General features: G+C 34.7%; 2 protein-coding genes across 3 annotated transcripts in view; both read right to left on the bottom strand.

The window, feature by feature from the left end:
- Positions 1–1,074: 1,074 nt before the first annotated feature.
- On the bottom strand, positions 1,075–3,323 carry LOC111809062 (cytokinin hydroxylase-like). The gene is made up of 5 exons (XM_023695391.1): positions 2,955–3,323; positions 2,648–2,874; positions 2,308–2,549; positions 1,687–2,068; positions 1,075–1,600 (listed from the first exon to the last, which is right to left on the bottom strand). Exons 1-5 carry the CDS (start codon positions 3,244–3,246, stop codon positions 1,181–1,183), a joined length of 1,563 nt encoding a protein of 520 aa, XP_023551159.1. The 5' UTR covers positions 3,247–3,323; the 3' UTR covers positions 1,075–1,180.
- Positions 3,324–4,218: 895 nt separating this feature from the next.
- Positions 4,219–21,821, bottom strand: part of LOC111808960 (protein SWEETIE) — a 37,395-nt gene continuing 19,792 nt past the window's right edge. Inside the window, exons 26-48 of one of the 2 annotated variants that reach the window (XM_023695220.1) lie at positions 19,599–19,748; positions 18,773–18,822; positions 18,332–18,431; positions 18,156–18,212; positions 18,000–18,067; positions 16,160–16,253; positions 15,598–15,824; positions 12,962–13,106; positions 12,805–12,873; positions 12,409–12,465; positions 12,129–12,215; positions 11,926–12,054; positions 11,196–11,399; positions 10,651–11,103; positions 9,866–9,931; positions 8,971–9,068; positions 8,779–8,863; positions 8,437–8,575; positions 7,049–7,356; positions 6,828–6,962; positions 6,344–6,511; positions 6,134–6,259; positions 4,219–5,345 (exon numbers count right to left, since the gene is read on the bottom strand). In XM_023695220.1, coding sequence (XP_023550988.1) covers positions 4,554–5,345; positions 6,134–6,259; positions 6,344–6,511; positions 6,828–6,962; positions 7,049–7,356; positions 8,437–8,575; positions 8,779–8,863; positions 8,971–9,068; positions 9,866–9,931; positions 10,651–11,103; positions 11,196–11,399; positions 11,926–12,054; positions 12,129–12,215; positions 12,409–12,465; positions 12,805–12,873; positions 12,962–13,106; positions 15,598–15,824; positions 16,160–16,253; positions 18,000–18,067; positions 18,156–18,212; positions 18,332–18,431; positions 18,773–18,822; positions 19,599–19,748 — 3,807 coding nt within the window. In that variant the 3' untranslated portion in view covers positions 4,219–4,553. The remainder of the gene's footprint in view (positions 5,346–6,133; positions 6,260–6,343; positions 6,512–6,827; positions 6,963–7,048; positions 7,357–8,436; positions 8,576–8,778; positions 8,864–8,970; positions 9,069–9,865; positions 9,932–10,650; positions 11,104–11,195; positions 11,400–11,925; positions 12,055–12,128; positions 12,216–12,408; positions 12,466–12,804; positions 12,874–12,961; positions 13,107–15,597; positions 15,825–16,159; positions 16,254–17,999; positions 18,068–18,155; positions 18,213–18,331; positions 18,432–18,772; positions 18,823–19,598; positions 19,749–21,821) is intronic. The other variant, XM_023695221.1, reaches the window with a different exon arrangement.

Raw genomic sequence — 21,821 nt, 5'->3', positions numbered from 1 at the left:
ATATATATATATATATATATATATATATATATATATATATATATATATATATATATATATATATATATATATAATTTGCATGTATAAATTTTCAAAATTTTCCAACCAAAAGCTGCTTATCCCCACTAATCTTTTGATTTTCATTATTATTTATTTTAAAGAATATATATATATATATATTTTAAAATCTCTATAAATATTTAATATTAAATTATTTTCCACTAAACAACAGCTCATATATTGTATTATTTACGAATTAAATTAATCCAAGATATAAAAATCAACTTTTTTTTTTTTTAATTTTTATTTCCATATTTATTAATATTGAAATGGACAATATCTCAAGATTTTTCCTTTTTTGGATATGGTCTACAAATATTATTGTTTATAGGAAAAGGGTCTCAAATAATAGTTGGCCTTCCTCTTCTATTTTTATCACATATAAAATTAGACTTTTAATTATAATTAGAAAAAAAAAAAAAAAAAGTTGAAGCCAAATAAATGAGTCTTTTAATATTTTTAAAATTAATTTAATAGAAGAACAATGTAACCACCCATTTAAATCAGGACTTCGAAACATGGTCATGGTTACACGATTATGTTACTTACTCCTTGTTTTTGAGTAAAAACTATCTTTACAAATCAAGACGAGTATTTCAGCATGTTTTGTCTTCACTCACATGCATTTTAGAAAACTTTTCAAGTTTTTTTATTTTTTTATTTTTTTTATTTTTACAACCAAAACAAATTTAATCATAGAGTTCCTATGATTGAGTCTCTTACAGCCCAAACCGACCACTATTAGATATTTGTCCATTTTAACCCATTACGTATACTCGTCAACTTCACAGTTTAAAACGCATCTATTACGAAAAGATTCTCACACTCTTGTTGATATAGGTAATGACTTACAATTCTTGTAAGCATTTCTTAGTTATTTTATCATCAGAATCACTCTCATTTGAATATAGTCTCGATTCATTCATATACACTTCCTTCACTCGGGTGTCGTAATTAAAATTTTAATTTTGAGCACGACCCATTTTGGGAAAGAGGGTAAGAAGCCATATTTTTGTTATTTATTTTGTTATTTATTGCTCAAAATACAACATTACAACTCTTTCTTTCTTTTCACTCTAGCAAAAACAGAAAGAGAGAGAGAGAGAGAGAACAAAATTGATCAAGTGAAAGGAGTCAAGCAAATTTGGACACCATATTTAGGCTTAACAGTGAGGACGACAACGGGTGCATGCCGATAGCTTGGTGATATCGTAAACCTAAACTTAGAGATGAGCATAGCCAATATGATCTTAGTCTCCATCAGAGCAAAGGCTTGGCCGACGCAATTGCGAGGACCAGAAGCGAACGGGATGAACCCACCACAAGTAAACGCCTTGGAGCTCCCAAATCTCTCCGGGTTAAACTCATTGGCATCCTTCCCCCAAATCTCCTCGCTGTGGTGAATCGCCACCACCGGAATCCACACCGACAGCCCTTTCGGGATCTCCAAATCTCCCAGCTTTATATCCTCAAACGCCATCCGGGGAAGAATGCTCGCAGGCGGGTACAGCCTTAACGACTCATTAATCACCATACCCAACTGGAAAAAACTCCAAACATTCATTATTTATACCCAAAAAGATTGAAATTTTGAGAGCTCTTAAACAGGGGAAGTTTCAGAAGTACCAGAGGAAGCTTGGAGAGATGGTGGAGAGATGGAGTTTGGGAGTTGCAAACGGCGTTGAGCTCGGCTCGAACCCTGTCCTGCCATGATGGGTTGGTGGCTAATAGCATTATGGTCCATGTGAGGAGAAGAGCGGTGGTTTCATGGCCGGCGAAGAAGAACGTCTTGCATTCGTCCATTATGATCTGTAAATTTAAACTTAAACCGTTCCCATTTTTTTTCTTCTGCATTTCGTTTAGTAACATTCCCAATAGATCGTTTCCGTATGAACTGCTTCGCCCAATCTCCACGCCGTCCTTTCTGCTCTGTATTATCTCCATTAATAACCCCTCCACTTTCCCCTTCAATGCCTTTATCTCTCTGTTATACTTGCTTGGAAAAAACCTGTAATTATTAGTTTTAATCAAATTTTAATTTCATGGGTTTTAATTTAATCTCTGTTTAAAACCCATTAAACATTTTTATTCAAAAAAAGTGGAGAGAGAAATGATAATTCAGGAGAGAGAAACAGGGAGAAACAGAGAGAGAAACAGAGAGAAACAGAGAGAGAGACATATATATATATACATATATATATATATACATATATATAGAGAGAGAGAGAGAGAGAGAGAGAAGGTTACCGGCTACCGGGAAGGCAGAGGTGGCGGCTGGCCTGAGCACAGAGATGTTGTAAAACGGTGAGTAAATGGAAGATTTGTTTACCCTTTTCGTAGCTGCTTTCAAACTCGGTTCGGGAAATTATATCGGCGGTGAGTCTGGTCATATACTCGCCGATTTCGAATTCGGATCGTCCCGATTTAACCTCATTTTCTAATGATTGAAGCATCTCTCTGGTACACTCTACCATGTACCCTGCGTAACTCTGCTCGACCCAAAAAAAACAAAAGAAATCACTAAAATTCAAACATATATATGTATGTATGTATGTATGTATGTATGTATGTATGTGAATGAAGGGACCTTGAGGCGGTCACCGACGAAAGCGGGGGCGACGATATGGCGTTGATGGAACCAATTGGGGCCGTTGGCCATTAAGAGACCACGGCCAATGAAGTGCTTAGAGCCCTGTTGTTGGAGCCAGGACTTGCCGGAGACAGAGCTGTATTTGGACAGCAGCTCTTTGATCAAATGGGTTTCTGTGAGACACATTCTGGGTTCAATTCCATTCCAGAAGATGAATCTCTTACCTGAGGAAAATTAAAAAATTAATGGAGTTTATGGTGTGAAAATGATAGAAGAGAATGAATGGGGTAATAAAGGAGCGTACCGAATTGGGCAGACCAGGCGAGGTAGTGGGGGAGGAGGCGGGGGACGAGGTCGTGGGAGATGGAGGGCATGTCGGAGGAGGTGGACTTGGAGAGGAGGGCGGCGACGTCGAGGATGTTGCCGAGGAGAGGGCGGGGCTTGGGGCCACGCACGCCTTGCTTCGCCATCTTCCTCATGATGCGCCTGGGAGTGAGCCAGTAGCAGGAGAGGGTGTGGTATAATAAAGAGAAGATGCAAAACGACGTCGCTGCAAATGCGAGTGTTGTAAGAACCAGGGCCAACATGATGGCCATCGCCGCCACAGACCGGCTGGTTGGTTAATTACAACACTTCAATTGGTGGCAGAGAGAGAGAGAGAGGCAGAGAGAGAGGCGGAGAGAGAGAGAGAGAGAGGAGGAAGTGGAGAAGAGAGAATGAGAAAAGAAAAGAAGGAAACACATGCATATATAAATTGGCATCACATCTCGTGTGCAGTTTTCTTGTGGGCCCCACTTTCCAACCGTTTTTTTTTTTTTTAAATATATTTTGAAATTTTTAATATTATAATTCTCTAATTTTTTTATTTTATTTTGTGTTTTAACTATTTAACATATTTTAAAATTTGGTGAGGAACATTACATTTGTCAGAAGATTTGAATTGTTTTAATTCGAGAAAATTCTCATATTTTTAAACCCCTTAATTATTATTCAATCTTGCAGGCCAATGGATCCCAATGGCATCTCTGTGCTCTCTTTTGGGTTTGTTTAATTGGATTTTTTTTTTAATTATGCCGTTTTCCCTCCTTTGAGATAATCTCTCACGGTGGGCTTCCCCAAAATGTCTCAAACCGATAGAGAGAGTATTCCTTGATTCTAAACCCATGATAATTCTCTAAATTGGACTTGGCAGGTACTATTTATGATGTTCCTGAGATTGTAGCCAGGGATCATCAACAAACCTTAGCTATTTGTTGGATCTTTGAAGCCATCTAGGTACTATTTATGATGTTCCTGAGATTGTAGCCAGGGATCATCAACAAACCTTAGCTATTTGTTGGATCCTTGAAGCCATCTTTGAAGTTGCTTTCAAACGATGTATAAGCTTTGAGGCTCGATTGAATTTATAAGCCATCTTATTTTTGAAGTTACTATGCAATTTAAATTTATTATATTATGAGAATTGTGATATAACCATATTTAATTCAACAATATTTACATAATGAGCGGGTTTAAGTCTTTATAATTTCGTTCTTAATCATAATGAACTGTTTTTTTTTTAAGCTCAATGCATGAAAAAATGTAAATAAATTCTCGAAGTACACCATTGTTTTCGCGTCCCTTTTTACAAAATTATAAATGAATGGCACAAGTAACCTACGTAAACTCGACTCAAATATCTCAACCAGTCGAACCCAACACATGAAACGATCTTAGGATGGAACTTACGAGAGAGTCCATATAAGTACCCCTTTCTATAAGAACTCATCATCTCTCATGTAATAAAACTATTAAAGGGGAAAAAACCACCAAACATTTAACCTACAAACATGATGGCAGTATCTTCAATTCTATTGTAAGCCTGAAAACTGGCTCAACTATAACAATGATTCTATATTGGTGATCATAAACTGTCATTTCTCTGTTCATCGTCAACACTCCACGTTTTGACCACAGTATCCTTTTCCTTACCTTCTTCATATTCTCCGACATGATCATTATCTGCATTGTTGTCGAGTATTTCACGATCTGAAGGCATCAGCTCGGTTTGGTTTTCTGGGCTTTCGTCGACTGGTTTATGATCCTCCAAGGAATTGACTATAGCAGAATCTTCTACAACTTCAGCTAGTTGAAGTTGAGATGATACTTGTTCAGTGATTTGGCTTCGTTTTTGTCCTGGCAAAGCTTCTTTTTCTGTGGCATGTTCCTCATTGAGAGCAATATCAACATTTCCACTTTCTTGATCACTGACTCCTTGCATTCCGCTCCTCTCGCCAATTAGATCTCCGTCTGAAGATCTCTGACCTGTTGAAGATATAGACATTGATACTTCTTCACTGGTTTCTCCATGTTCAATCGGAAGGGAAGTAGGGTCTTCCATGCTAACGCTAGGACTACTACTTTCAAGAACTGAGTCCTCAGCTTCACGAGATTCTGTGACATTATCGGTTATTACTTCTCGTGTGGAAGCAGGAAAAGACTGGAAGGTATCCCAGTCATCGTCATCCTCATCCTCATCCTCATCCTGTTCAATGACAGTTACAGGATTGCTTTCAGTGCTGGCCTCAGCCGTTTGTGGCGGGGAAACTTTCTCTCTATTCACCTCAATCGCTGGTGCTCTTATCTGCAGAATTGGTGTTGAGAGATTCTTCTGAGTTGGGTTTTGATCTTGCGTGACCGAAGCACGGATAACCCCCTGAGACCAGATAATTATTCTTTGTTAGTCAAATGAGTATTGCCACAAAAAATGCCAACCGCCTGAAATCTGTTTCACATTAAATATTTAAATATGGTGAAACTTTTCTTTAAAATACTTTTAAGCACATATATCAAGTTCAATTCTTTGGAAGCATAAGAATATATGCACCTTGTTCATAAATGCAATTTGTGGATACCGTACTTGAAAGGGGAACCAGAATAATTTTACTGATCATAGACTAACCTTTCCGAAAAGGCTGACAGTGCATATTCTGTTAATCTTAGAATACATATTTTGATAATAATAAAACTTGAGATGAGATGGCATCTAAACCTGTTTTTCTTCATCCCTACACACATCGACTAATATCACACGACAACAACCTCGTCTTACTACATTTGGTTCCCAAGAAAACCGGTAACATATTAATCCCTACTACTACATTTGGTTCTCAAGAAAATTGGTGAGGTAAGATATTAAATCCTAATTAGGTGACCAGTATCATTTGAACTCATTCCTTCTCTAAATCATTTATTCTCGTAACCCCAATTTGACCACTAGACCAACTCCATGATGGTTGATGTTAATTCAACCATTTGTTGTATACGAGAGAGAATCAGGATCTTCTTCAGGATGAGCATCAGCCAAAGTGACTCGGAGGAATTGCTAGTAGCATTGTTGTTTTCATGTCAAAATTTAGATGCAAACATACTTCGTTTGCGCTATCACTCACTATATATGCCAAAAAAAGATAAAGGCGTCCATACAAAAAAGATACAAGCTACCTGTAGTTGTTGCCGATGCATCACTGGCATTGACAGTATAACATCCTTGAAAATAACAGCAGAGGAAGGTATCTGAGCAAGATGAGAAACAAGCTTTATTGCTGTGCTTCTCAATTCATCGAGTTCCTATCAATAAGTAACTTTAATGCATCAGAGAGGGTAGATTCTTTAAGCTAGAGCTTTCAGACTTGGTTGATTCCGTTTGCTTACCTTAGCATTAGAGCTTGCAGAGGCAGAGAAAATCATGACTACGGCTTCTAAAAGCAGATTCATAAACGTTTTCTGGCATTCACTGACATTGGACAGTGTTTGTAGAAGCACTAAGAATCTCAAGCACTCAATCGCGATCGCTATCGACTCTTTAGTTATTGGTTTCTGCTAAATATGAGAACGAAAGAGCTCGCATCAGTTCATCAAGTCAGTTATGAAAGATAAGAAGATACTAGAAAATAAAATTAATGTATTTCGACTATATATTATGAATCAAATACAAGGTCTTCTAGAAGAAAAACCATGTACCAATAAGGAAACAAAATATTATAACTGATAAATATACACCTAATACATAAAAATACAAAATATAATAGAAATCCAACATTTTATTTAAATATGATTTTAGAGGGCAAATAAATTAGAGGTTAACTTACAGTTGCTAAATTACCCTCTAAAAAATGTGAAGTACAAAATAAAGTACCTTCAGAACCATATCGATGGTCGCCAAAATGTCTCCAATGAGTTCCCCAACAAAGAACAGAAGGAAAGCTTTTTCTTCGTTACTTGTGTATTTTTGGGTCATGCCTTTTAGTACTTGCAACCCAATTGCCTGAACCTGAGGAAAAGAAGCTTCCATCACCCAATTTTCTTCCATTGTAATTTTGTCAACTGTTGCAGAAATTCACTTTGTATAATATTTACCTGCGAATTTGAATCATGAAGCACGTTTCTGATGCATTCAGTTCCATATTTGAAAACAGAAAAACATACTCTCTCAATCTCTTTATCCTCTTCAAGACACGCAGCAAGATAAACCGGCTTTCCCAGTGAAATAATTTGCTCTAGAGAAAAAGCAAGCTTTACTTGCAGTAGTCTCTGGAGCTTGGAGCTTTTGTTCTTAACCAAATGAATGCCCTCAACACAATTGTTGCACAAATCCACAACCAAACTCATACAGGTTCCAAGAAGCATTTTAGAATGAAGATTCTCCTCGCCGAGCTTGATTCTATCTGCAATATGAATATTTTTAAATTTTAAGCAACCACTTCATAAAAAATTCTCCCATTCAAATTAAGAGCCTTAAGCTAAAAACAAAGTTTAATCCTAAAAACGTTTTTAACAAGAAGACATTAGGCGCGAGACGAAAAGAGGTAGATAATTGTCAATTCAATCAGGTATTCGCTGAAAATACCCCCGAGTGCATGCAGACGATAAGAATGTAATATAATATAAGAAAAGAAAATAATACCTAAAGGAAGTCCTAAATGAGAAAAATCTTTCATTTCTCTTGATGAAAGCTCATTTTCTTATCAAAAAACAGATAAGAATATATATACCTAAAGGAAGCCTGTCCCTTCAAAGTAAGAGAGAAAATCACCACTAAGTCAGAGAGTTATTGAACCTATCTTTATTTTTCAACAAGCAGGGTAAAAACCTAGGTAAAGACCAGAGAGTTTTCCACTCTTCCAACGTCAACTATCTCTCTGATACTCATATTCATCATATATTAATAGCGAGTTTGGGACATGTTGAAAAAATATTTTTAAATGAAAACACATTGGGAAGGAAAATTAAGGGATTTTATCTGTTTTTATTATTTCTCAAACCATTGAAAATTTTCAATAGTGCTTTCGATTGATTAAACTTAAAAGAACATTTTACTGCTCTTTAAAATTTAGCTAAACACTATCAGTTCTTAACAAGCACTTTTAGTCAACCCCAAGACTTTAAAAGACATGCCAAAGACACTGACTTTCATGCCTTTCTCACATACATCACATCGTTAAGTTAAAAGAGTGAACCCGCCCAATCTAACAATCTAAGCCCCTCCTCCCTTAACACTTTTTCACTAATAAATGCATTGCACGTACAACTGGTGGCTTATATGAGATTCTATAATATTTGTCCAATTTAAAGTTTTACTAAGAGAATTGTAGTATGGGACGTTTCTACAACAAACAAAAATAATTTCTAACGATAATTACAAAATTACAACATAAAGGGAAAAGGACGCAACTCATTTGTAACTGATTTGGATATAAAAGTTCTTTGACAACCTTTACAATGAGTTATAACTTCCAAAAGCTTACCTTGGATAAGTTTCTCTAATATACGGCCAAAGGACCTAATAAAGTCATTTACTTTAGATAAGCAGAATTCAGTCGACGTGCTCCTGAAGTATTTCAGTCCAATGGAGTAAAAGGCCAGCAGCAAAGATAGTATTTGTTTCTGCATGCCAAAAAAAAAAAAAAAAAAAANGCTATTCAAACAAAATAACTGATATAATGTAAATATCCTAAAGAATCTGATATCCCAATTCAATATATTCCTAAAATAAAGTATCTTTCCGAATATATAAATTGAATAGAAACTTCATCAGAGAAATGTAATATTCAATGAATAGAGTAGACATAAATCATCGGCTTACTCACCTTAAATTCAAAACGCTCCATGAGTACCTTTACGGTAAGAAATAATGATGATATCAAATCCTCCCAATGTGGATGATCTAGCTGTCTAGAATTCATAATGGACAACAAGAGGATGAAACATATCATCAGTTTGGCAGAACACAAATTCTATTTAAATTTTAATAAGCATTATATTGTACTATTTCATATCACCTCTGATACATTCGAAAAAGGAAAGCCAGACATAATTCCAATGCCAGGTAAGCAAAGTCTTCCTTTTGAAGAAAACTTTCAGGGCAGTTCTGAACAATCTGATTGAAGAAAGCCACAAAAGAATTGGCATGAATTGTACACATATTCTGAAGAGACAAGATGCATGCGTTTTTGGCTTAAGAAGTAACAACCTTGAAATTGGCATTACTAACCCTAATTCACTCAGCACTTTCATGAGAAAGAAAAGTCAAGAAAATCTAAACAACGCTTACAATTCATAAACGTGATCTATAAATTATGGACTCAAATTGTTCTTTAACAGTATTTCAAAAAATAATTTGATAGATCTGCAAGAAAAATTGACCAGGGAAATGGAAATAGTGAGCACAATGCACATACAGACAACAACAGCTCAGGCTGGACAGGCATTCATTTGTTAAAACTAGGAAAAAAACCCAAAAAATTTTCATTCAAATGATTTTGAACTTTTGGTGCCTAAAAGTTCTTAACATTAAATTTAAAGTTATAAAATCAATTGGTTTTTCTTTGGGCAGTTTTTTTTTTTTTTTTTTTTTTTTTTTTTTTTTTTTTTTTTTTTTTTTTTTTNTAGGTTGTTTTACCAAATCTTTTAGCTTCTTAGAATGTCAGTCAACCACAATTTTCATAATATTTGAAGTTGGTGTTATCAAATTCATATATCATCCATTAAATATCTTAAAAAAGTGAAAATTTGTTTTTGAGTCAGATATGCCCTAAAACAATTTCCTACCAAGTATTAGTGCATAGTCTTAATTTTCACCATCAGTCCGTGTTGCTAAGGCGTACAGTTCTTATAAGAATCAATATATTTCCATATTCAAAATTGGCATACTTGGAAAAGCATAATGATCTTTACCTGGGACAGTACAGACAATGCAAGAGAATTCCAAGAGATATCCAAGAACGTGTAATATGAGAAAACCTACATGAGACAATCAGTATAAATTAATAAAACATTAATTCATAATCATAAAAGAATCGTAGTAAGAGAATGAAAATCTACATGTCGTAAATCAACAGCACAGGACAAGAAAATCAATGCATAATCATAATGATCGATACTAATTATAGAAGCAGCATCATCTAGCAAGCACCCCGAGATGAAATCCTTGTTCATCATTGTTCAAATAAAATAAAGAACTGCAATTCAAATTTTCACAGCCGAGAGCACAATAAATGCTACTCCATGCCCAATAATCAAAGCATCTAAAAAGAATAAGAGAATCAGTATAGCTAACATTCACAACACAGCAGAGACAAACAGATGCCTTAAATGTTATCAGCTTAGAATTCGGAGAATTTGCAAGTACAAAATTGGCGTTTCTGACTCAGAAGAGCAATGATCCTAATCGGCATGAAACATAGTGGTGATTTAAAGCATGCCAAACCTGATCACCACTTCCTAAGGGCATGGAGTTATTCCATGATTCCAAATATTCTCATGAACAAGAAAATTATAATGTACATCTATGAAGTAGATGGGACATAAGAAAATTGATATTCAGTAGACTAAAATTTAATATCAAATGAAACCGTAGCTAGACATTCACAAACAAGCCTCACAAATTAAAAGATATTTCTATCTTGAAAAATTTTGGATCATTATTCTTTTAGGATAAAAGGAACCAGTATAGAATGCACCTGAAGAAGCTCTATGCAGATATCGACTGTAAGAAATCCAGCCGTACAGAATTTTACTGTTGATAAAGACTGGAGAACGGGCAGTACAATTTCATAGAGTTTTAGTTCTATAGAATTAGTAGTTTCCTCTGGAGAGTCTTCAACAACACTTGCTGCAGTAGAAGGTGATGTTATTTTCTGTTCCCCAAGAGGATGACGTCCACGAAACAGAGAAAAAAGAGCAAAGCTCCATAAAAATCGATATTCTTTAGATTCCAGTTCAACCATGCTATATCCAGATAAAAAGTTGTTTTCTAATGCATTATTAAGAGATGAATTTGCAATCTCATCAAGGTTCACTGGAATTGCGTCCAGTGCAATTGCCTGCAAAATAACTGGCCAAGATTCCTCTAGTGAAATCTGTAACTTCGATATAACCAGAGGTGATTGAATTCCATCGAGAAATGGATTCCACTGCAAGAAATTTGTGCAAAAGGTGAGATGGGAGAAAAGAAACAAAAATTAATATCAGCAAATGGTAAACTAATTTATATTATACTGCTCACTTTTTTCTTGGGATGCATGAATAAGCCGGTATGGGCGTAATCCATTAGAACCCCGATCCAGTGCTTTCCCAAAATATTGGAACTCTTTGAAAACCATGGTAACAGGGCTAGATACTCGTTTGAAACTTCACTCTGGTGTCTCCTCAAAAGTGCATATGTGTAACATTTGAGAGAGGCATGTGCAGCCAGAAGTCTAACCTTAATCTATATTTCATAGTTCATAAATTCTTAGTAAGAAATATTATAGGTTAAAAAATAGTTTTGGTCCTATACTTTCACTACCGTAACAATTTAGTCCCCAAACTTAATATAAAATTATACTTGTTGTCCGTTCAAAATTGTAATCACTTACTCTCTAAACTTATATGTAAAAATTTAATCCTAGTGTGAAAAATCTCATCAAAATAAGATGTATTTTTTAATATGTAACAATTTAGTCAATTCAGTTTATAAGCACATATAGTCTCTAATTGATTTACTGATCTAGTATGCAAAAAATATCATTCAATTTTAACAACATTTTTCATGATAAGAATTAAATAAAAGAAATGTTTATTTTGGTTTGAATATAGTATATGAAGAACTCAATCACTACAAACTAAAGTTTAGGGACTAAAAGCATAACTTTATTGAAACTATAGAGACCAAAAGTATTATTTCCAATATTAAATAAGAAAGAAGTTCCAGCAAAGTTCAGGGGGAAAGAAAGCAAAAGAACAATTGAATATACCTTGCATGAGACCCATTCAGCAAAAGAAGGATAATAAAGTTCCTTGAAGTCATTCAATAGCCGTGATATCAATGAAAAAATGCGCTTAACAGCAATTTGATCACCATCAATTATTCCACTCGTTAGGATCTACACATGTATGAAAGCCCGTTAGCTTGACAGAAAGTAAATTTCAAAGAAAATGAAGATGTAAATGTTCTAACCTTAGTGGCCAGCAGCAGTCCGGCCTCCAAAAGAATAGGGCCAGAAGATGTATCTAAGGCAGAGCGAACTGCAGATACTAATTGGGCCTATAATTCAAATGGGAAACAGAACTTCAGATGATCAATGAATAACAAACCACATCAAGAAATATCATTCATTAATGGGCTATGACATTGATAGACAGCATCAAATGCTAATGCTGAAATGGTCCAAATACAAGTGTGCGTGCACGCACGTGTATAGAGAGAAAAATAAAAACCAAAACAGAAAGAGAAGCACCTGATATTGCTCCAATAGAAGGTGATCCGGAAGCTCGGGATCAGCTATGTGTTCAAACTGTATTGACAAAACACAAGATATACAACACTCTCAAAACAAGAACTCACAAGGAATTAATATATTTATTGACCCAAGAAATACATGTGTGCGCATATGCATGTGGCTTCATTTCATTTTGAAGAGAAAAAATAAAAAAAAAAAAACTTATAGGGGACTAAATATTCTTTTTTAGGACCAAGGCTAGTAGAAAACCCTAATAGGTTTCCACAAACAAATAATAAAACATAAATCAGGGGGGAAAATCCAAATGATCAGTTTAGCACCTGATAAGCAAGTGATACAAAAAGAAAAGAGAGATAAATAGAGTACATTTGACACGCAAAGTTGTAAGCGTACCTTATCAATAATCAAACTTAGGAGTCCAACACCAATTGGCTTCATACTTTCAAATTGAATTGTGCTAATCTATAACCAAGAAATTTGACTATGAGATCTACTTAAGACATAAATTCTAATTAACATAACCATATATATGTAACCTCATATGTAGCACCTGATAAGCAAGTGAAATAAGCTCTTGCACATGAAGGACTAGCCAATCACCAGAGCTAGGTTCATTAGGCAATTGATTCATTGCTAAATAAAGATCAAAATGAGCTGCATTCTTTCCAACTGCGCCAGGTAGATGACTGAGACACCTGTAAAACAACAGAATTTTGGTTTTAATTCGATAAAAAGAAAATTAACAATTTGTAGTAACCAATAATTACAGTTTTATCATGGATCACTGACTGAAGAAATGCCCAGTGGCAAGTGATGTAATTATTCACCTTTTTTTAAAAAGAACCTGAGATGTATTAATCACAAAAAGCACAACCTAGGGGCAGAGGGGCGAGGAGCCTCCCTCCCAAACTAAACCTATAATGACACAGACTCCAAAATTTGGAGGATCTGAGCTAGGCTATTTGTGAAAGTGACTAAATTATAATCAAGGTAAGCTAATACATGAATAAAGNAGAAAAAAAATCCTGTGTCTAAGACTCCAGATCAAGGGCGTAACTTGTACAAGGTAAAAAAAATCACAAAAAAGTAATGGATTTATCTTAAAAAATCCTTCTGATTCGTTATTTCCAGAGCCCCCACACAAGCAAGTGATGTAATTATTCTCAGTGAAAAGAAATTCAAATTTCTAACAGAATTGATGAAGCATCTCTAGTTGTATAGATGAAAAAGCATATACACATACATCAAAACAAATAAATTCTCCTTTCACTTCTTTTTTATTCTGAAGATATCCATTCTCCTTGCGTAAAGTCACTAACTCCCCAAGTGTCATATTTTCAACAAGATCCAAGTTTGATTAAGCTTCTCTCCATTCTTATGTCTATAAGGCAACAAAAGTAACGAGTGACATTTGAAAAAGTGAAAGGCTAAGAATGTGTGCTCCATTCATACCAACTTATTTTTCAATGCATTCCTTGTTTTACAAATCATTTTAATATTTAAATTGTAAGTGGAGATTTCATCTTATTATGAAAAGATAAGTGGAGCAAGAAGTTTACATTGGATCACATTTTTGGCCTTTATAAGTTATTTTATAGAAAAATAAAGAATACTATCATCAAAGGAGTCGGAAGTTTGAAAAAGATTTGAACATCTTCTTAGGGAACCAAGTGCATCATAATAACATGTTTTTTTTTTAACAAGAAACAATTTTTCAATATTTTCTTTTTTAACCAGAAACGACACCTTTCATTGATATAATGAAAAGAGATTAATGCTCAAAAGATATAAATTCCACAAGGGAGTAAAATCAAAACAGTAAATAAAGAGAATTACAATGAAAAGTTGAAGGCATTCTGATTGAAGGAGAAATCAACAAAAGACTAAGAAAAAGAACATGAAAAATCCCTGAGATGAGCCAAAGCAAAGCAATTTATCGAAGGGAGAAGCTGATATGGAAAATCCTTTGATTTCTTTTGAACCAGAATGAAAAGAATTAACAATTTTCAATGAATTGATAAAAAGATATAATAAGATCAATGAAATAAACTCCCACTGGGAGAGAAAAGAAAAACCCCCAGCCAAAAAAAAAAAAAAAAACAGCGCAAAACAGGCTCTCCAAGAACAAAAGGACACGGCAAATAAAGATCCCCAAACAATGAAAGAAGAAAACTCCACAAGGATAGCCACAGCCACAAGGAGCAAGGCACCATAGCCAACACGAAGGAACCTCCGAGGAAAAGCCACCAAACTGACAACCCAAGAACCAAAAGCAGAAAGACCACAAATGAGGCTATCAAAAGGAAACTGCAGCCAGTAAAAACGAAGTAGAAACAAAGAAATCAAGAAGTTTCCAGTAGAACCCCTCAGAAAATGAAAACTATTTTTTAGGCTTAACATCATAAAAAGAAGTCCTGGATTCTGTACCATATTGAAATAGATCTTCCTTTTAGTGGAAGGAGAACGAAAGCAGAACAACAAACTTGGCTCAGGAGACCTGAAAAAGGCATTGGCTCCTCAACAAGAGCTTAGGAAGTAAGGATCAATTGAAGGTGGAGGGGCCTCCAGACCATATGGCTCAAAGAACAAAGACCATCTTTGGGAAAGACTGAAAGAAAACTTTACAAAATCAAGGGATTATTTGATTCAAGAACAGTACGAAGGTTCCCAGTTATGCTGGATGTCTGTCTGGTTATGCATGCAGCTTCTCTGTAGGCATCTCCATTATTTCAGAATTAACTAATCAGTGATCGAAAATGAAAATTATTTCAAAGAAATATTAATTAACTCTGCCATTCAAAAATTCTGCAACAAAAAACTGACACTTCTACAAACAAATACATCAAAAAATTAGCAAACATCCCACCGGCCATTGAAACTTTTTTTTTTTTTTTTTTTTTTGAAAAAGGGTGGAGGGACAAGTATCTCTTCCAAGAATATCTCTAATACAACAATAGTGGATTGCTGAAACTAAAAACTCTACGGAATACACAAAATTAAACAGTGAAGGAAAAATGACCTTGATCCTTCCGGTGTCACTTTTAAGGAACATACCACTAGGCAATAAGACATAAACAAAAATTTCTCTTTTGAAAGGATCATACGAATAAAATATCAATATGGTTGACTACGCTGCATGCATCAAAAATTGTAACTGAAGATGGGAGAAAAAGTAAAGACACATACTCGGCAGCAAAAACTCTGGTTCGATATCTAAGGTGTTTATCCCTTTGAGTAATAGTATTGGAAGCCTCTAAAGTATGTCCTGGTATTGGAACTCTCTTGTGGCTAGAAACCATATTCTCATCATCATCTCCAACGTCCGACTTTATGTCACCATCTAGAGCATTTGAAGAATCTTTTTCTGAGTTGGAATTATACTCAATATTTATTCTTGTTGATGTAGCGAGCACCTGATCAATTCAGCAGTTAAATCAAGTGAATCATATATAGTGAATTGTTGAAAAATTACATTGATGTAAGTTGACTTCAAATGCCAAGGAGCATAGTTTATTTATCATGACCAAGATCCAAAAGCATGCCAAATTGACCTAAACTTGAAGAAACAATGTAATCTTTTATCTCATTACTGTGAAAAGATTAACAGTACAACGGAACGAGGGGAACCGATTATTTGAACAATGGCCCTCACACGAGGAAGTAAATAAGTCAATTACTTCAATGTTTACGAATTGAAAATGATGAAAAAAATAACATCACGTGAATTTGAGCAAGTAAAAGAACTTACAATATTTCGACATATTGCTATCCAGTGAGAAGGGCACGAAGGGCATGATGCATACAGTAAGCGCATGATTGTGGTCCGCACCATATTTGCAATGCTGCAAAAGTCACAAAACAATGGTAAGGAATCAAAGATGCCCGTAACATTTGATATCTATTTTTCCAAATTCATATTTTATATGAAAATATTTTACATAGTTATCTATATTAATGATGTTATTTTTGCAGGGATTTTTGATGTGGGAAGATTAATAACAGATACGATTTTGTGGCACTTGATTTTTCTTTTGCTTCTTACATCTCTGAGGATAGAGGCTGTTAATGTTGTTTCCATTGGAGATTTATGGGCATTAATGACCCTCTCATCAAGTTATTGGCATCTATTCTTATCATGTATTTTGTAGTTAAATGATAGTTTTCTCTACCAGTCTGAAAATAGCTCCTTTTAAAGATAATGGATCTCTCTCCTCAAGGCGTTGGTTCGAATTTCAAAAGTTTCTTGGAAGAAGCCTTTTTTGTTTCTATCAAGGTAGTTTCTTGGAGAACTCAGCATTCAGAAATCCTTTTCCAACAAATACTCCTACAGCTCTGTTGCAGTATATATGAGATGAAAGAAATAATGCGAATTTCAGGGATTTTTATGGGTTTTGTTTTTTTTAATGATTTTATTCAGCTTACAGCCTCATATTGGAGGGCCTTATACAAAGATTTTTGCTAATGCACAACTTCTATAATCAACTTAGATTGAAGGTGTTTTGTTGGATCCCTCCCCCTCCATAGCAAGGGAACACCTTGTCTGCATGACTTTTCGGTGCTCCTTATGCCTGTTTGGAAGTCCCCGTTTCTTTTTCAGAACAAAAGAAATCATACATCTAAATCATTTTTCACCAACATGTAAGATGTCCAGCCATTTCAAGGATTGTGTCCCATAAGAAAATAATTTCACCAAGATGTAAGATGTCCAACTATATCAAGGATTGTGTTTCCATAAGAAAATAAAAGGTTTAAATATTATTTTGGTCCCTATATTTTTGGCTTAGTTCATTTTGGTCCTTATACATTCAATATGTCCATTTTGGTCTCTTGCTTTCAACCAAGTACTTTCAAAATATTTGTTTGCCCCCACAATTTTAAAAAGTGACCAATTTGGTCCCTACATTTCATTTTTATCTCATTTCTTTTGATCAATATGTTAGCATGAAACTTCATTCTCTAACTTCCTTAAAATGTAACCATAAATTTGTATTAAATGACTTCTATTGTGAATAAATTTGTGTTTGAATTTGTAAATAGGGACCAAAATGGTAACATTTTAAAAAAATTCAAAGACCAAGACAAATAGTTTGAACGTATTGAAATCAAAATGAACAAATATTAAGAGTATTGAAACCAAAATGAAACAAAGCCAAAAGTACAGAATCCAAAACAGTATTTGAACCAAAATAAAATAAGGAGGAAATTTAAATAATAAAAGAAAAACTAAATCAACAATCGCATAAAAAACATATAACAAAACAACTAACTACTAGTAGAACAAATTGCACAGAGAAGCAGAGTTTCTTTTCAGTTTGCAAATGAAAGGCTTTCATAAAAATTCTCGTAGAATCGAGAATGAAGTTTTCATTCTGTACATGCCAGATCATGAATTAGTATGTTCTTTTAATAGATTTTAAGTCATTTTTTCTGCACATGCCTTGTACATGTAACCTGCCTGTTCAAACAGCAGAAGCAGATGTATCATAGCTAAACTTCAGAGGGAAAACAAGAAATCCTACTTAGAACAAAACCATAAAAAATTGGCCCTCAAAGTTTAGTCAACATGAAGAAATTCATTCATGGCTTACTCTGAATCAGTTTCTTCATCCAACATATGAAATAAGCTCTCCTCTATTTGCTCCTCGATGATTGGAACCTAAGAACAACATTTCATGAAGGATTCAAACCAGCCATAAAAATGGGGCAAAGAAAAGAAAAATAGGTAAAGTAATTAGGAAACATACTGGATCCTTTTCAATAAGATGCCGTAGAGTAGCTATAGCAAGATGTCGCAATGTTGGCTGCATTCTCAAAAGAAAAATAGTGCGAATGAGAGAGAGAGAGAAGACTAGGGAGTACGGGAGTAGGAATCCTAGACAAGAAATTCGGAAGTTCATTTCATAATCCAGAGGGTCAAAACCTGTTTAGAGACTAATGTTGGGAGAAGAACTTGCAAGTGGGTGCGCACAGAAACGGCTTGTGGAGCAAACAAAGCAAGTTGTTGTGTAAATCGGACACTCCTGCAGCAATAGCATGTGACAGACTATCATTGCCAACAAAAGGACAAACGTGAAAAAGAAAACAACTATTTGATTTTGGCCAAAGTTAATTGAACTTATGCATTTTGAATTTCAGAAAGAGGACGATGGTCAGATATGTTCATGCTCAGATGTTCTCCACGCGAGAGTAGCAAATATTAGGTACTAGTGGATTATACCAAACAGGCGAAGAATTGACATAGCTATAGAACTAAAAGGCCAGTAATTTGAGCAACATATTGATCACGCATCAAACTTTCTTCTCCAAGGATGTGTGTGTGTATGTGTGTATTGGGGGGGTGGGAATGGGAAAATCAACTTACTCAAGCATGATTGATGCTTCTTGCCAGGAGCTTATCTCTGCAACAACGGACTGAAAGTAACACCCATTATAGATAAAAGTTTATTCGTCCAGATAGAAAGCTTATAAATAAATAAATGTCATTCTGTGGAAAAATATGAAAAATAGATTCTGACGTTGCATCCATAGTCAAGTAATTTTTAAAATTTTCTGGCACGTTGCATCCACCCACTATATACAAATAATTTTACGCATTAGTCTCGTTTTATTATATTAATGAAAATTTCTTGTCCCAAAAATAAAATTTATAGCGATATTTGATCTTAATTAGATTATTTGTCTCTCTTTGGGCTCTGTTTCTAGGCTCCTTTGTAATAATTCGCAAGGTCTTATTTCTCTTTACTAGAACTCTTTCTGTAGTTTGGTTCTTTTATGTGGGTTTCTCTTTTTGTATGCTCGTCGTGTATTCTTTTATTTTTTTCTTATAAAAAAGTAGGAACTTCAATGACATCTACTTCCATAATTTTGTTTTAGAGGTGGTTTGTTCCTTTTTTTATCCTCAGCTAAGCTATGTCCAACAACTACTTTGAGCTGCCTTTGAGTATGATTTTCAAAGACAAGAATGAAGGACAAGAAACTGCACAGAGGAGAGCTGAGTCCAGCTTTCTTTTGCATGCTGCCTTTTCTTTTTATGCTATATGAATGTATCTTGATCCTCTTCGGTGAGGGATTAACTTTTCTCCCTTCTTTTCTTAGTTTGAGCCTTACGCCAATAAATATTCCAGCTTCCAATTAAATAACATGTATCAACCTAAGCTTGGTCAAGAAAGTTGAAAGACAAGTAATACCTTGCAACGTGAAAAGAAAATGCTTCCTGGGGCCAGTTCAGGACCAAGAACAGCAACAACAGCATTTATTAAGCGACCGACTCCTTGCTGAAGGTCAATTAATCCATTCTCCTCTGATAGAAGGATATCCAGTGCAAGGCTAAGAGTCGCCTAAAACAGATAAAAATAAATTGTCAGGAAGAAAGTAACAAAAAGTCATTCAGATAATTAAGCATAATGCAGGGAAAAAGAAAATGGAAACAATTGCAAGCTGTATCAATAAAATTAATAGTTCAATGTCAAAGAATTATAGCACTAAATGAGAGGATTCTCCACCGAGAATTCAATATCAGAATTTAGTATTTCTTTGGATAAACAATATCACAAATCTAGTATCGTATAATCAACCTGAGGATGAGAAGGATCTAACAAAAAAAAAAATATATTGTGAATTAGTTAGTTACTGAAATTGCTCATAATTCCCAACTGGTTCCATAACTATGGTAGCCATTACGCTAGAGTGATCAAGGTGGTTATAGAAAACGACCAAACAATTTGACTACCTATTTAACTTTCCAGCTGCTGTTTTTAACGGCCAGTGAGTCACAAATCTGCAGCATTCTGTAAATATACAGCTAAAGTTTTTCCACATGAGAATCCAGCTTTCATCAATTTTCATCCAACTTCCATCATCATTTTAGTTTTATCCTACTTACTGGGAAACAAGAAACCATTCACTCTGATTTCTGAACTTTATTTTTCAAATTATTTCAATTGGTACCCATCTATACCAAACAGAAGGGCCCTCAAAGAAATAAGAACAGAAGAATAGAAGAAATGGCCTCAGAAAATAAAGCCAAAAACATTTCAAGTAATATAAATGTATACATGTAATAAAAAAGCTTCAAAAAGACCACCTATTCATCCCTAACCAAACAATGAAAGGATGACGAGAAAATTCCAGCAAGGGAATTCCCCCCACCCAAAAAAATTTCAAAATCAAAATTCAGAAGAACGTAATTCATACAAAAACCTAACTAGGGGCTAAAAACAAGATAGAAGTCTATAGATTCCTCCTCCACAAGATGTGATCGAAGTCCACCAGAACCTGTTTATTACACATGGATTCAAAGATGTGTAAATCCTCAAAGCTCTCTCCCATCAACATACGAAAAAAAAAAAAACAATAATATCTCTTGTGGGACTACTTATATAAACCATTTTAAACAAGACAACAAAATTAGCTCCTTCTTAAACCGTGAGTAGTGAACTCCTTGCAGCAGTGGGCAAGCTATTGACAATTTGATGTATTCCAAGAAGACTTCCAACAGTATAAAACTATATTTAAAACAAGAACTGGGTTCAAACTAATACAGGCGATCAACATTGGTTCTGGAAAGTCTCGTAGGAGTCCTTGAAAATTAATCTCCACAGGTAAACTAAATTGTGAAATTATGATTGCTTGTCTATTGGCTTGCTTGATCCTATTAGATTTTAGACGGATATTTGGTTTGGAAACATTTTGTTTAAGTACTTCTCATGATGCTTCTATTTCATCTCTTTTCTAAGAGTCCAATGATTAATCTTCAACATCTTAGGTTTGTAGAAATTTAAATACCAGATAGTAAGCGAATTCTCTATTCTGCAAGAAAGAATCTATCCCACCACAATTTTCATAACTTTGTTAGTCTCCATAATTGTGCTTTTAATTGGCAAGTGATAGTGCAAGTATGGATGGGGTATGGATTACACACCCCCAAATTCACATTATGTCTGCAGACTGCAGTTTTCAGTTTTGGGAGGTAAAGATGGTATGAATGGTGATTACCACTAATTTCAATGTTCAGTCGCTTATGACTTATGAGATGAGCTATTTTCCATTTTCAGAATCAATTAGGTCAAACAGTTTGGGCAAATCCAACAAAGAAGGTTCCCTTTAGTTTTTCTATTTTTCCAATCATTTGGTATATTTGGAAACAAACTAATTCAAGTGACTTTCAGAACCGTCTGGAGGACGACGATCTTGTGTGGCTTAAAATTTTATTTCCCATGTCTTTTGTGTTCATCTTTGATACAGTTTTTCTTTATCAGGATGTTCCTCGTTTTCCTAATCTTCACGCTAGGATCTCAAGTTCAAATACTTGGATCTTTTTATTGGAAAAGACTTACTGCTCTTTTCCCTTTCTAATGAAAGCAAAACTTTCGTAAAGGCAAGTTAAAAAATATAGACAGTGAATTTGAGAC

The sequence above is a fragment of the Cucurbita pepo genome, chromosome LG13, assembly GCF_002806865.2.
Source record: "Cucurbita pepo subsp. pepo cultivar mu-cu-16 chromosome LG13, ASM280686v2, whole genome shotgun sequence".
Lineage (NCBI taxonomy): Eukaryota > Viridiplantae > Streptophyta > Magnoliopsida > Cucurbitales > Cucurbitaceae > Cucurbita > Cucurbita pepo.
Note: the sequence above shows the minus strand (reverse complement) of the source record. Positions and strands in the feature narration are given on the sequence as shown.

Excerpts from the sequence above, each read along its gene's own strand:
- LOC111809062 (XM_023695391.1), bottom strand. The coding sequence starts at position 3,246 with ATGGCCATCATGTTGGCCCTGGTTCTTACAACACTCGCATTTGCAGCG. Across the intron at positions 2,875-2,954 it reads CGCCTGGTCTGCCCAATTCG|GTAAGAGATTCATCTTCTGG; the intron begins GTACGCTCCTTT and ends AATTTTCCTCAG. Across the intron at positions 1,601-1,686 it reads ATCTCTCCAAGCTTCCTCTG|TTGGGTATGGTGATTAATGA; the intron begins GTACTTCTGAAA and ends AGTTTTTTCCAG.